This window comes from Mustela putorius, unplaced genomic scaffold (assembly GCF_011764305.1).
Source record: "Mustela putorius furo isolate JIRA1106 unplaced genomic scaffold, ASM1176430v1.1 tig00000095_pilon_pilon_pilon, whole genome shotgun sequence".
NCBI lineage: Eukaryota > Metazoa > Chordata > Mammalia > Carnivora > Mustelidae > Mustela > Mustela putorius.
The window spans coordinates 36391964-36407010 of NW_025421280.1; the positions used below are offsets into that span (position 1 = coordinate 36391964).

General features: G+C 52.1%; 1 protein-coding gene across 1 annotated transcript; it reads right to left on the reverse strand.

Moving 5' to 3' along the window:
• Positions 1 to 13731: 13731 nt before the first annotated feature.
• Positions 13732 to 15044, reverse strand: ACTL9 (actin like 9). The gene has a single exon (XM_004771628.3). The coding sequence runs from the start codon at positions 15042 to 15044 to the stop codon at positions 13794 to 13796; it is 1251 nt and encodes a 416-aa protein (XP_004771685.1). The 3' UTR covers positions 13732 to 13793.
• Between the last annotated feature and the right edge of the window lie 3 nt (positions 15045 to 15047).

Below are 15047 nucleotides of genomic sequence, written 5' to 3' on the forward strand. Positions count from 1 at the left end.
CTGCCTCTCCGTCTACTTGTGGTTTCTCTCTGTCAAATAAATAAAATCTTTTAAAAAAATTGATTTACTCACTTAGCAAATGTTTATTGATCATATGTGATGCTCAAGGCACAGGAAAGAGCAGTGAACAAAGCAATGTGGTTCCTGCCTCCATGGTGCTAGCAGCCTCACTGGGGAGACAAATAAACAAGAAAAGTAGACTCCTTGGTGGTAAGTACCATGGAGAAAAAAGAGGCGGAGGGCTTAGGCGATGGGGCAGCGGATGGGTTATAATAATTGAAACAGGGAGGTGTCTCTTCTCTTGCCCAGAAGGTGACATTTGAGCAGAGGTTTAAAGGAGCCATGCATGTAATGGAGGAAGAGCTCTGCCTAAGTGAGCGAGAACAGTCCGTGCAAAGGCCCTGGGGCAGGACTGTGCCTTGTGAGTTCGAGAAACATAGAAGGAGCCTGTGCGGGTGAAGCAAGAGTGAGCAAGGGGGAGAGAGGGAGGAGGTAAGGATGGGAGGTGAGGGGGCAGCTCGTGCAGATACTGTGGGTCGCGGCTTTTTCTGATGAGATGGGGGTGCTGCAGAGTTTCTGAGTCTATTTCTGCTGTAACTGTTCCTCCTCCCACCCCACTCCATCCTGTGGCGTGTGAGGCTGAGAGAAAATAAATAAGCCCACCGCATAAGCACAGGGGAGCTGGCTCACTGTCTGAGAAAGGGGATGACCGGCCACAGTGCGGTTTATCGCCCCACGGGCAGTCACGGGCCGCCTTCCCTTGGAACCAAGGTGTTCATCCCATCCCTGTTTCTGACCCTCTCTGAGACCTGAGGGGCAGGCAGGTAAAGCTGCTGCGTGAGGAGGAATCGTGCCGCCTTCCATTGTCACCATTTTGGATATACGTGAGAGGACAGGCAGTCGGGTGCATGCGGGGGCCACCGGAAAGGCGAAGGGCCGCTGAGATGGGGGAGGTCAGCGAGGAAGCGACCAAAAGTAGCTGAGGTGGAGGGGTGTGTTCGGGTAAACCAGAAGATCTGGGGATAATCAGAGATTAGGTGGCTCTGACTGGCGACAGTGGGGAGGAAGGCAGGGCAAGGCCAGGAGGTGAGAAGGAGGTAGAGGTTTGCACCTGCCCCACCATGACCATAATCCCAGGGGTCTGTCACCCAGAACAAGTGGGCTCATTTCCTGGCCACCTTGAATTTGTCTCTGCAAAAGCCTTCATTATTATTATCCTCATTAGCGTATGAGGAAACTGAGGCTTGGAGCAGTTACACACCTTGCCTAATGTCATGCATGTGGTGGAGAAAGGGCCATTTCACCCCTCATCACTGCTTATCACTGCGCCAGCATCCCAGCTAGCTTTCTCTTCCATGAGGTCCTTTCTGCCTCAGATCTTAGCACTCACTGTTCCCTCTGCTCTAATGCTTTTCCCTGTGTCTTTGAATAACTCTCCCCTCCCATCTTCAGGTCTTTGCTCAAATGTTCCTTTCTCAGGAAAAGCTTTCCCTGAACACTTGCTCTAATATTCTCTGGTTATTCACACTGACCCTACACAAGGCAGGTGCTCAAGGTGCATATTTGTTGAATGAATAAATAAATCAGTAAGGAACAGTTGAGTCTCCTAGTGGCAGTAAAATCCTGTGTCACCAGGTGTGATGGCCTGCCTGGAGGACAAAGGCAGCCTGGGGATCCTGGGGATGGGGAGTCTCTCTTATTGTGTTCACTGCAGGATCCCTGGTATTTGGGACGGGGTGGGTGATAAATCCTTTCTAACTGAATTGGGGTTGGATAAGGAAGCTGGGGTCATGCTGTGGAGCAGGGGGAGACAAGGAAGAAGAAGACTGTCATTTGGGTCATTCATCCATCCATTCATTCACTCAGGACTTTCCAGAGAATGAAACTAATTCCTGGCCCTTCGGCGCCTGCCCTTTTGAGAAGGTGTTGGACAAACTCTGAGTGAATGAGTATGAAGGAGACATACGGGTATGTCAGACGCTGCTGAGGGCTGTGAGCTGGGAGCAGGAGGCGGGGGCAGTCAGGGGCTTGAGGGGGTGGCCGGGAAAGCTCCCTGGGCGGATATCTGAACTGCCTTCTGGAAAACAGGAGTGAGAAGAGCCAGTCTCCAAAGGCCACACGTTGTGTGATTCCTTTTATACGAAATATCCGGAATAGGAAAATCTGCAGAGACAGAGGGCAGTTGGTGGCTGGGAGGGGCGGGGAGTGGAGAGCTGGTGGAGGCTAGGTGCTTGGTACGGCGTTTCCTTTGGGGCCATGACCATCTTAGGCGGTGTTCGCACAACCCTGTGAATGCACCAGATGCCACCGAGTTGGTCACTGTAAAATGGTGAATTTTATGTGGTGTGAGTTATCACCTCAATTTAAGATGGTACCAGCGAGCTTGCCATGCCTGGAGGGTGCAGGACGGAGGACACCCAGGCATCTGCGAGGGCAGAGAGAGAGAGAGAGAGAGAGAGAGATCAGGGACCTGTGCAGCATGCAGAGGGGTTCTAGGAGGAGGGGCCCCCAACGGACCCCAGCCTGGACACGTGGCCCTCGGGGAGCTGGGGGGAGGCAAGCGGGCCGCTCCAGCCTTGTGGGGTGCCCCGGTGACCAGAGTGAAATGCCTGGGCCTGCCCGGCTGGGATGACTCACGTTCACACGCTCCAGCCCGACGGTGCACGTGTGCGCTCGGGACCTGAGGGTAGCACACGTGTGCACACTTGGGCTAGAGGCTGGGTGTGCAGGAGTCCCTTCAAGTCTCCCCATATGTGGCAGAGGGTGGGGTGGGCTGAGAGCTCAGGGATGTGGGAGGAGGGGCGACAGGGAGGCCCCCTCCCCTAACGCCGCAGGTGTGAGCCCCCGTAGCCCCCTCTCTCCCCGCTGCTGTGGGTCCTGGGGGGCTCCCCCAGCCTCCCCTCCCTTCCCTCTACTGTAAATTCTGAGAAATCCTGTCCGTGGTTTGGCCTGGCTCCTCCCCCGCCCTCTAGCAGGGCTGTCCTGGCCACTGTCTTCCTGTCTTGGGCCTGGGTGGGGGTTGTGATGGGAGCAAAGGCTAGGAACAGCCCCCCTCCCAGCCTGCGTCCCCAGACAGAGGGGAGAGGGCTCTGCACTGCTTCCTTGCCTCTCTGGGCTCATTTTCCCCTTCCGTAGAATGGAGATGAGAGTTCTCACCTCAGGGGCAGGAGTGAAGGAGGTAAAACCTGACAGTGGTTAGAGCAGCGTCTGGCAGGTACGCAGGGCCTGCTCTGTGCTAGCTGCTTTTGTTATCCACTTCCTGCACCTTACTTTCCCTGCTCCAGCCTCTGCACGTTTACCTTCTCTGTCCCCCCACGGAGAATGCCCTCACTTTTGTCCCCCTGTTCAAACCCAGGGGTCATTCGAATCCCAGTTCCACAGCAAACAGGGAGAGCCGTGGGACCATTTGGGGCTGGGAGGCAGGGAACCTGGGTTTGAATCCCGGCTCTACTATGGGTGGGTGCTGGTTGGCCTCTGATGGGTCGCTGCATGGCCCTGTGCCTCAGTTTCCCCAGTTTGATGCTCTGTGTTTCTAAGCCTTCCTGATGAACAACCTTCCTGGGAACCCTCACTCTGCACCTTCCGTCCCCGGCTTACTCTACTCCTCTGCACGCTGAGCCACCTTCCTTGGCTGTTACAGCCACAAACTCTTCAAATTTACGGTGCTGGAGGTTTTGGGACCTCCACAGACCTGCGTCTAACTCATGCTCTGCCCACTCATCCCCTAAAATGCAGCTTGAATCTGCTGACGTCCCAACTTGGCCACTAGCTCACACCTCCTCAGGTGGCCCTGATGGGTCCTGCCCCAGCTCTCAGTCCTCCCATGGCTCCCTATGGCTCCTAGACAGAAAACCCAAGGCCTTTCCTGCAGCTGTCAATGAAACACAAATCTGGGTTTGGGCAGGAGAGCCTTTACTCAAAGGACAAGGGAGAGGAAAAGGAGTGAGTGCTCAGACCACGAGGTCTGCAAGCCTCTCAAGACATAGGCGCAAAGCAGTTTTCTTTTATAGAGAGGCGTGAGCAAGACCAGCAAGAGCCAGGTGTGGGGAGGTGGGATGGAAAGCCAGCCTGATGGGAGAGCGGACCAGAGGGTGTCCCCAGGGGGTTGGGGCTTTGAAGGGGCTGTCTGCTGGCTTGGGCAGAGACCACCTAAGTTCAGGGCTCTGGGGAGAAGGAAAGGGGCTGAACGGAAGTTTGGTTAACAAGCATTAACCCTGTGATGGATCAGAGGGGACAAGCACTTTGGCTGATCACTTCTGAGGCAAAGCAGGAATTTGGAGGGTCTCGGTCTGTCCTTGTCCTAGGCAAACGAGGAAATGTGCACTGGGGTTCTCCAGAGAGACAGGGATAATAGGATGTAACATGATGATGTATGTATGTATGTGTCTGTCTGTGGTTCCATTCTTCTATCTCTCCTTGTGTCTATCTCTCTATATATCTGTAATCTATTTAATATTTATATAATATGCCCATCTATAGATCTATAGAGATAGATCTAGATCTATAGAAATTTACATGTATCTTTATACATTATATGTCTTTAATGTCTCTGTGTGTATGTGTGTATACACACACATATATATTTTACCTATTAGAGATCTCTAAGTAGATATAGGTAAATATCTGTATGCCAGGCTACAGATAACTATCTAGATAGATCTATAGACAAACAGTTATATCTGTCTGCCTATCTAGAGATATATCTATAACATGGTATATATCTTTATTATAAGGAATTAGTTCATGTGATTACACTGGCTGTCAAGACTTGAGATCTGCTGGGTGAATCAGCAGGCTTGAGATCCAGGAGGCGCTGGGTCTTAGTTCAAGTCCAAAGGCTAAAACAAAGCCATTAAGCCAGTCTGAGGCTATCAGGAAGGTAGAACTCTCTCTTATTCTGAGGAGTGTCATGGTTTTGTTCTATTCAGACCCTCAACTGATTGGATGAGGCCCACCCACTTTCAGGAGGGCAATCTGCTTTACTCAGTCTACTGATTTAAATGTTGATCTCGTCCCCAAACACCCTCACCCTCACAGACACAACCAGAATAATATTTGGCCATATCTGGATAGCCTGTGGCCCAGCCAAGTTGAGATATTTAAAAAAAAAAAAAACCCATCACAGGGAGCCTCTGGGAATCTGATAATCAAAGTCATACGGGAGGGTGTTCCTTGCAGTAATCAGTTTCCTGGAACACAAAGGGTGGGGGGATTCCCTAACCTTCTCTGTTTTCTTTTCTTTCTTTCTTTCTTTCTTTCTTTTTTTTTTTCTGGAGAATTACCTTCTCTTTTTTCTAAGATCATAAAACTTGGGTAAAGTTCAATATTGTCAGAGCCTATAAGGCCCTCACCATGTGCCCCGTCCTCTCCCCGCTCGCCCCTCTTCCCCTCTCCTCTTCACTTTCTCACTGTGTTCTTCAAACATACCAAGCTTGTCCTGCCTCCCACCCTTTGCCCTTGCGGTTCCCGCTGCCTGGAATGCTCTTCCCTCATCTTCTCAGATCCTCTGTGATCACCAGTCCCATTGCCCTGTTGCATTTTCTTCAGAGTGTTTTTCACAATCTGAAATTCTTGTTTCTGTTTGCGTTTATTGTCTGTCTCTTCTGCTGGGCAGAAAGTTCTGAAACCACCAAAAGGTAAGTGTTGGTTGAGAACCTACTGCATGCCAGTTCCAGTTATTCCCTGGAATCATAGTCTTCTGGAGGAGGCCAAGATGGGTTGGGTCACACATGCAGATAGAACGTATAAGCCTGATAAATGTTAGGTTGGACTGAAGCCTGGTACTGGTGGGCCTGACCCAGTGGGTGGTCACACAGGGTTTCCCAGAGCTGAGATATGAAGCAGGTATAGGCATCAACTAAGGAAAGAGGAGGAAAGAAAATGTTCTGGGTGGAGGGGGCAGTTCATGCAAAGGCCCTGAGGTGGGCGGGGAAGGGCCGAGGCACGCAAGAATGAAATGCACTGGGGAGTGTAGTGAGGAGCCCCGAGGGTTTAATAGGGCTTTGGTCCAGTTGTCAGTGGGGCTCTAGGAAAATTCTTTAGCTCCAGGGCTATGGGGAACCAGCAAAGGATATTGAGCGTGAGAGGGTCATGGCTAGATTCGTTTCTGGTAGAAGAGATTCCTGAGGATCGAGGTAGGGGACCAGATTTGAAGGGGAAAGTAGAGGAAGGAGGGGAGGAGGAAGTAGCAACCTGGCCTACGTGGGAGGCATGGGCTGGGGACAAGAGGTGCAGAGCAAGGCCCAGGAGGTGAGATGAGCTCCCTTTGGGGTGGCTGTCAACCAACCGGGCCAGCTCCATCTTTTCCACTCACTGCCCAGGGGCTTACTTAGCCAGGCATCAGTTGCATTTTGGGGGAATCAATAAGCACCTTATCTTTTTTTTTTTTTTTAAAGATTTTATTTATTTGACAGAGAGAGATCACAAGTAGGCAGAGAGGCAGGCAGAGAGAGAGGAAGGAGGAAGCAGGCTCCCCCGCCGAGCAGAGAGCCCGATGCGGGGCTCGATCCCAGAACCCTGAGATCATGACCTGAGCTGAAGGCAGAGGCTTAACCCACTGAGCCACCCAGGCGCCCCAAACACCTTATCTTGAACCCTGCCGCCCAGCCCAGCCTTCCTTCCCCTTTCTTCCCCACATCTGGCAGCCCCGTCTATACGTGCCAAGTTTCAGGATGCCCCAGGTGACAGCTGAGGGTGAGGATATAGGGGTAAGTGTGTTTGAAAATGTTCTGCTCAAGCCAGACGTCCCCGTCTATTGGAGAATTACACTATCCCTCCCCCAGGACTGGCTGTAATTCTTCTGTGCCAGGGTGACGGTGGGCCCAGCAGCTGCAGGTGCCCCACGGTGGGTGGGGGCAGCGGTGTGGGTGATTTCCTGGTTTCCGTGGGAAGCAGGCTCTGTGGCCGTGGTCTTGAGGAGACCAACCTTCCGGTCTCTCCTTCCTGGGCCAGCCTCACACAAGAAAACAGGCAGTCTCAACCCCTCACCATCTCTGTGGTGTCTCCAAGGCTAAGATTAGGGCATGGCAAGGGAGGCATTCCTCTGAGCAAAATGTAAGGGGGCACCTGAATTCTCAGTAATCAAAGTACATAATGCTTCTTATTTTATATTTTATTTTATTTTATGCTTCTTATTTTAACCGACATGTAACATTGTGTAAATTTAAGGCATACCACATATGATACATTTATATATTGTAATATGATTGCCTTTGTAGCTCTAATCAACATCTCCCTTTGGTTCCATAATTATCATTTCTTTTTGGTGGTTTTCTAGTCTCTCAGTAAGCATGATGATTATGATGCAGTATTGCTCTCTGCATTCACGGTGCTGTGTGCTAGATCCCTAGGACTTATAATGTAAATCATCGTTCAAAGCAGTGTTTTCCATCGAGATCATCTCCATTACCCTAAGGTTCATCTTTTGGAAATGTAGAGATCAGTGGTAGTTAGTACATTCTCAAGGCTGTGCAACCATTGCCACTATCTTGTTCCAGAACATTCCATCACCCCAAAATGAACGATACCCCTAAGACACTCCCCATTCTTCCCTCCACCAGTCCCTGGAATCAGTGCAATTTTTAACAGATATTTTATTTATTTTATTTCAGAGAGAGAGAGAGAGAGAGCGCGCACAAGCAGGGGGAGGGGCAGAGGGAGATGGGGGAATCTCAACCAGACTCCATGCTGAGCTTGGTGCCTGCCATGGGGCTCGATCCCTTGACCTTGAGATCATGACCTGAGTCGAATCCAAGAGTCAGATGCTTAACCGACTGAGCCACCCAGGCACCCCTCGATGCAATATTAAATAAGAATAGAAATTCATGCAAAACAATCCCCTGATGAACCAAGCTGTCACATTTTAAAACACCAACAAGCACTGATGTTGTCCTTTGGCACTGTGTCCCTTGCCTGTCTCCCCCTAATCCCACCCCGTCTGTGCCTTGCCCGGTGGGCTGACCCCACCTCCTCCAAATATGTTCTCCTCTGGGTCCCCCAAAAAACAGAGGGTCTGGATCTGGAGTGAGGCCCTGGCAGTGACTGGGTGGATCCTGCTTTTGCTCAGACCCTTGGAAGAGGGTCTCCGGGCCCTCAGTGGCCAGCTGGCTGGCTGGCTGGCAGACTTGGGGTCTATCTTTGGCACGCTCTAGTTGAAATAGCAGACATCTATTTGGCCCCTACTGTGTCCTGAGCATGTTAAGTTCATTCGAAGCATTACTCGAAATGGTTTTAAGGAATTGTTTTTATGGGGGTGTTCTCACTGTAGAACATTCTAATGATACATTAATGCCTACAGTAAATGTGAAACAGCCCTAAGACAACGGCAGTTTTAGAGGTGACCTTCCACACTCCCTAGAGCACTGAATCCTGCTTAATCCTTATAAAGCTCCCCCCTGAAGTGAGCACAGCTCTCACCCTCACTTTATAGGTGTGTTGAGTGAGGCTCAGAAATGTCTGGTTACTTGTCTGTGGTCACATAGCATGGGGGGAAGCATGAGTGGAATTGACGTCGGTCTGACTCTGATGCCAGAGAATAAGAGGGAGGGGTCCCTCCGTAAGATTCCCGTAAGTTCCGCTGAAATCCTGGCTCATTCATTGAGTCATTCAACAGACATCTCCGGGACTCGATTGAATGCTGGGTGCACGACACACGTGGGGCCTGGAGCTCACGGTCCCAGCACGTGATGCCATCAATGAACAAGGAGCAAACAAAGCAGATGATCGTTGCTGGTGTTGCCTGAGTGGATGTCAGAGGAACTTAAAGGAAAAAATTCATATTTAAAAGAACATAATCGCATGATTCAAAATTCTTACTTCTAAAAGGTGGGCAGTGGGAAGTCCCCCTCTGGTCTTGATGTCCAGGTTCCCCTCCCACGAGCATTAACCCTCAGTGGAGGTGACATTGTCCCCAAGGGGGTGAAAATTAGTTGCAGGTGTGTGGGGGAAAATGTGTTTTCATGTGCAAGACACAGATACACATAGAAATACAGATACACATAGAAATACAGATACACAGTTGACCTTTCATGGGGGACAGTTAGGTAAAAACCTCTGAAAGTGATTGCCCCTTAGAATGGGACGTTGAGAAAGTCTTTTCTAGAAGCAACCACCGCTCCGTTTTCTCGTGAAATCTTCATAGATGTTCTGCGTACTTTCAAGCAAATCTCCACATACTCACTTATTTCTGTTTTCTTCTTTTCCACAAATGGTCGTAACATAGCCTCGTGGGCCCTCTTTTCTCTCAAAATACGTATTAGTAATCCCCTCATGTCGGTGACCACAGCTTGCCGGGCTTCCTTTTTGGCAGTTGTGCAGTATTCCTCTATGTTCAAGGGTGATTTATTTGACCTGTTCTGGATGGTCGCACAACATCAGAAACACAGAATGCTGTTTCCTACGTGTTGCCACCTTTAAGTGCTGCAGTGCACGAGGGATAAAGGCATTTACGTCATTTTGCACACAAGTGATTGTATCTGAAGGAGAAATTCTTGGTAGTGCTATAGCTGGGTCAGAAGGTGTGGGCACTTGTCATTTAAGTAGTTACTGAGACTTGTCCTACGCTGGGGTTGTGCTAGCTTCCTTCCTCATCATCAAGGTAAGAGAAGGCCAGTTTCCCCACAGCCTTGCCAGTATGGGTGTTATGAAGCTTTTTGATCTTTGCCAATCTGATGGGTTAAAAATGATATCACAGTATAATTATCATATTCATTTCCCTTATGAGACTGCGTATATTCTCTTGGGTCAAAGAACCCCTTGTCTTTCTTTCTCTGTGAACTTAAGGTTCATATCCTTTGCTAACTGTTGTAGTAATTTTCGTATTGATTCTTTCCAAGAGCTCTTTACATATTGTGGACATGCTCCCTAATGTTATGAGTTGTAGTTTTCTCCATTTGTCATTTAAAAATTATGTATTATTTGCTTTTCTAAAAAATTATTGTTTGTCTTGACTTTGTTTAGGGTGATTTTTACTTTGCAGATTTTTCTTTTTTTGATGTTTACATGAAGTCAACTGCCTTAATCATTCCCTTTATGGATCCTGGGCTCTGTGTCATGCTGAGAAAGGGGCTACCTTTGATAAGCTGAGAAGTGAGAAGGAGCACTCTGAGTTCAGGGAATAGCAAGTACAAAAGTCCTGAGGAAGGAAGGGGGCTTGGCATATCTCTTAGGATTCTCCAGAGAAACACAACCAAGAAGATGCATATATAGTGAAAGGTTTATTTTAAGGGGTGAGCCATGGGATTGTGGAGGCTGACACAAAATCTGTAGAGTCGGCTGGAAGGTTGGGGACCCAGGAAGAGTTGTAGTTTGAACCCGAAGGTAGTCTGCTGGCAAAATTCCTTCTTTCTTGAGGGGAACTTAGTTTTTGTTCTCTTAAGGCCTTCAACTGATTAGATGAAGCCCACCCACACTATGAGGGGGTAATGTTTTACTCAAAGTCCATTGATTTAAATCTTAATCTCATCTAAAAAAATACCTCTACTGGGGTGCCTGAGTGGTTCAGTCAGCTAAGAAACCTACTCTTGATCTGGTTCAGGTCATGATGTCAGGGTTGTGGAACAGAACCCTGCATCAGGCTTCAAGTTCAGTGTGGAATCTACTTGAGATTCTCTCTCTCAAATAAATAAATCTTTTAAAAATACCTTTCACAGCAACATTTAGAACGGTGTTTAGTCAAACATCTGGGTACCATTGCCTAGCCAAGCTGACACACAAAATTAACCATCACAGGCTCACCTCATGTCACCTGGGTACACACATATCTCCTTAAACCCTACTTTTGCGGTACATGATACAGAGCCCCAGCTGCCTGTATGGCTGTCATGGGACCCAGGACAGGAATGCACACAGTCTGTGCCAGGATGGGGCCCCCGATCCATATGGAAGAGCAGACTCCAGGGATGTGTGTGGACACAGGGAGGATGAGGGTCTCTGGTGCTCTCAGCCCTCCACTGGGGGGTGGTGGCAGGCAGAGAATGCAGAGGTTTACCTCCCACTCCAGGGAGGAGGTGAGATTTCGAACAGCAGGCTTGAGGTAATGTGCTTCCTATCCCTGGGAGTGTGCAAAAGGGAGGGGCACGTGTCACAAGGGCTCTAGAGAACATTTCTGCAACAGGGAAGGTTGGGAGTTGGGGGAGCTCCGTCTGATCTCAATGAGAGTCCACCCAGCTGCCCAGAAGTGGTGGGGGTTCTGCATCCTCCTCACTTCCTGTAGCATCAGAGACCCAGCCTGTCCCACATCCCTTCTATGAGTGTGGCTGGCAATGCCCTGCACCGCTGTGTGGGGTGGGTCTCTCTTGAGGTGTGGGGAGGAGCGGTTTGCTGCTATCTTTGTGGTTCCAAAGGTGACGCCATTTGCAGTGCCGGGAGCTTGGAGGTGGTGCCCCCTTGTGGGACGAACGAGGAGTTCCTCCTCATGACCTGTAACCTCCTGGGGGCTCTTGCGTAGGCTACAGATTAAGGCTGCCTGCCTGGTGAGGAGGTGAGGCATGAGGCCCAACATCCAGTGTTTGTGATCTGGAGATCCTGGCGCGACTAGGGGGCTGTCCCCCCAGCTGAGGACCACCCATGGGCCAGGAATGGGACCGGAGCCCCTGCCTAGTCCCCAGTCCCTTGTGGGACATGGTGGGTGGGGCTAACCAGGGCCCTCATTCATGGAGGCCCTCCTCCTTGTCTGATGGCAGATGCGGGGGTGGAGAGGGGGGGGGTGGTCTCAGTGCTCCACAAAGAAATGAGCGTCCACTCCTGAAAATTCCTGCACAAGAAGAGTGCTGGCCGGTGAGTCAGACTGAGGGGGGAGGGAATGAGAGAGGGGAAAGAGACAGGGAGAGAAAGAGGTATCCAAGGGAGCAAATGAAAACCAAAAATAGAGTCAGAGAGATTCAGGGAGAAAGAGACAGAGAAGCTCAGTAAATACGGAGTGATTGGATGTACGAATGAATGCGTCCTTGGACTGAGGGAGATGAGGACCCAGTGTGGACGTGGATGAGCTCTGGCAGCTTGTGCTTATTTTAGAGGTAAACTGGGAAGATGGGTCCAGGCTGCAGGCTGGGATTCCTGACATTCTTTTTTTTTTTTTTTTTAATATTTTGTTTATTTATTTGACAGAGAGAGAGAGAAGGGGGAGCAGGCTCCCCGCTGAGCAGGGGGCCTGATGCGAGGCTCGATCCCAGGACCCTGAGATCATGACCCGAGCTGAAGGAAGAGGCTTAACCCACTGCGCCACCCAGGCGCCCCGATTCCTGACATTCTTTAGGCTGTGCTGGGCGGTATGAAGGCAAAGCGTCCTGCCTCCTGCAGGGGCTCGGGGTAGCCAAGGACAAGGTTGCAGGAAGGACAGAGGACCCGGGATGACTTGTGGGGAGAATGTCCACCCTCCATGGGAGGACAGTCTGGGACAGTTGGTCCCTGGGGACCTGTGTGGGGGGCAAGAGGGAACCAATGTCCAGGAGGAGCTCCCCTGGGGTATCTGCCCCAGGGTCACTGGAGGCTGGGCATTCCTCAAGAATGTTGCTGGCTGTTGGTGTCTCAACTAATGGGATGGCGCCCTGGGGGGCTGGTTTCTGGAGAGTCTGAAAAACCTGGAGTAGAATGTCCTGGGTGTCCATCATGGGGCCATACTAGGAGAGTGGCTTTGGGGGGGGGAGTTGGGGGGGGTTCAGGACACAGGAGAGGGCCTGGGGCATTAGTGGGGTGATCATGGGATGATGCTGGGGACTGGAACCTTCCTAGGAGGTCTTGAAGGGATGAGGAAAGGGAATAGGAGGTACATTGCCAGGCAGGCCATGTGGGAGACAGAGAGCAAGGAGGTGAGCCGAGAGCAGTGGCGCTGTCCTGAGGGTCTGGGGATTCAGAACATGCTGTTCTTTGGGGGGTGGGGTATGGATAGGGCCGTGGATGTGGGATGGAAGGAATGAATCTGGGAGAACAAATCATGCAGGGAGGGCAGAGTTATGGGGGTGGGTGGAATTTGGAGAATAGGCTTTGGACACTGGAGAATCCTTTAGGGAGTCATTGTAGGAGACACCCTTGAGGGTCAGAACATGGTCTTTGTGGTGGGTATGGAGTTTTGACACTTGTTGGGGGGATGCTCAGAATATCAGGGTATAGAAGAACTTTGGATAACCAGGCAGGGAAAACCACTGAAGGGTGGATTTGAGGTGCTTGAACTAGGGGTATCTTGGCAAGTGGCTCTTGGGGGTATGTTTGGGGGATTAGAAATGGGGGAAGTCTTAGGGGTTGGGACATTGATGGAGGTTGGAACACTTTGTACAGGTTCCTTGGGGGAGGAACAGGTCATGGAGATGGGTTGGGGGTCCTTGCATGACATAGGGACTGAATTCTGGGCTTAGAGCCCAGGGGAAACTTGAGGGGAGATTTGTATAAAAGGAATAGATCATTGGGGTGAGATTAGGGCATGAGAAACTAGGGAGGTCCTGGGGATAGCCTTGGCAAGTGGTCCCAGCCTAAGAGTGCTTTTGGGGAGGGATCAGGGGAGGTGGGTTTGATAGGGTTAGTACAAGGTGGTGTGTTGTGAGTTGATCACAAGGAAGGTGGGTTTTGGGAGTCAGAGCTGGGTGTGTCTGGGGTTGGATCATGGCAGATGAGTTAGGGCAGGACAGAACCAGGATGTCTGGGAGGTGGATCTCAGTGAGGTCAGAACCCAAGGAGAGTCTGGGTGGGTCAGGAGTGGACCAGGCTGGGGCCCTGCAGTAAGACAGAAGGGAGTTGGCCGCGTATGGGAAGCTTTACTGCCCCCCCCCCCACCTCCCCACCCGCAACTCCGCCGCCTGGAGTCAGTAGCATTTGCGGTACACGATGTGGGGCCCTTGCTCCTCGTACTGCTCCCGCAGGACCCAGCAGGACTGGAAGGCGCGCAGCGAAGCCAGGATGGAGCCCCCGATCCACACCGAGAAGTTTCTGGTGGGCTGCGCCGCCACCACCACGTGGGCCTCCGGGGGCTGACTGCGCAGCAGCTCGGCCCGGAAGCGGCCCTCGAACCCCTGGAAGAGTGAGGAGCCCCCGCAGAGCAGCACGTTCTGGGCCACGTCGGCCCGCACCTCCAGGGGCACCTTGTGAAGGCTCTGTTTGGCCATGGCGGGGATACCCACGGGCACCAGCCCCGGCATCTCGGGGGGGCTGAATAGCAGCTCGGGGCACTGGAACAGCTCCTTGCCCAGCGTGACGGTTCGCCCGTCGGGCAGCTGCAGGGTCTGCTGGTACTCCTGCTCCGGCCGGGCCTGCTCCTTGAGGAAGTCGGGGGCCACGTAGCAGTAGCGGTGTTTGATGTTCTCCACCGTGTCCAGGTCCTGCTGGCCCAGCGTCAAGCCCGAGCTGAGCAGCATCTCTGCCAGAAAGGCGGTCAGGTGCGTGCCTGCCAGGTCCAGGCGCTCGGTGGCATGGGGCAGGTTGTAGCCCTGAAAGACGGGCACCGTGCAGGTGACCCCATGGCCGGTGTCCACCACCAGCGCGCTGATCCTCCCGTGCGCATAGGCGGACAGCACCGACTGGGAAGCCACGTACATGGCAGGGGAGCAGAGCGACTCGAAGGCCACCTCCACCAGCTTCTCGCGGTTGGTGGTGGGGCTGAAGGGCGGGTCGGAGAACAGCAGCGGGTGGTCCTGGGGTGCCACGCGGAGGTCGTGCTCCAGCAGGTGGCGCCAGATGAGCTCGGCCGCGTCCCAGTCCACCACGATGCCGTTACGCACGGGCTGCACCAGGGTCAGCTCTGGGCGCCTGCGGGCGGCCTCGCCGATGAAAGTCTCCAGCACCTGCTGCTCATTGGTGGCCGGCTTTTTGGGCTGGTAGCCCACGACGGTGGTCACAGTGTAGGTGGGCCGGGCCTGCCCTGCGAAACCCATCTTACAGGTACCCGTGCCCATGTCAATGACCACCGCACCGGTCCTTGGGGGCAACCTGTCACCCACCATGCTGGGGGGCTCCTGCTGCGGGGTCTTCTTCGCCAGGATTGAGTTGGGGTTCACGCCAGGCCTGGAGGCCTCTGGGGAGGGCTGGGGCTTCCTGCAGCTGGACTGATTGGCTTCCATGGC

Bases quoted from the DNA above. Each gene is read 5' to 3' on its own strand.
- ACTL9 (XM_004771628.3), bottom strand. From the start codon at position 15,044: ATGGAAGCCAATCAGTCCAGCTGCAGGAAGCCCCAGCCCTCCCCAGAG.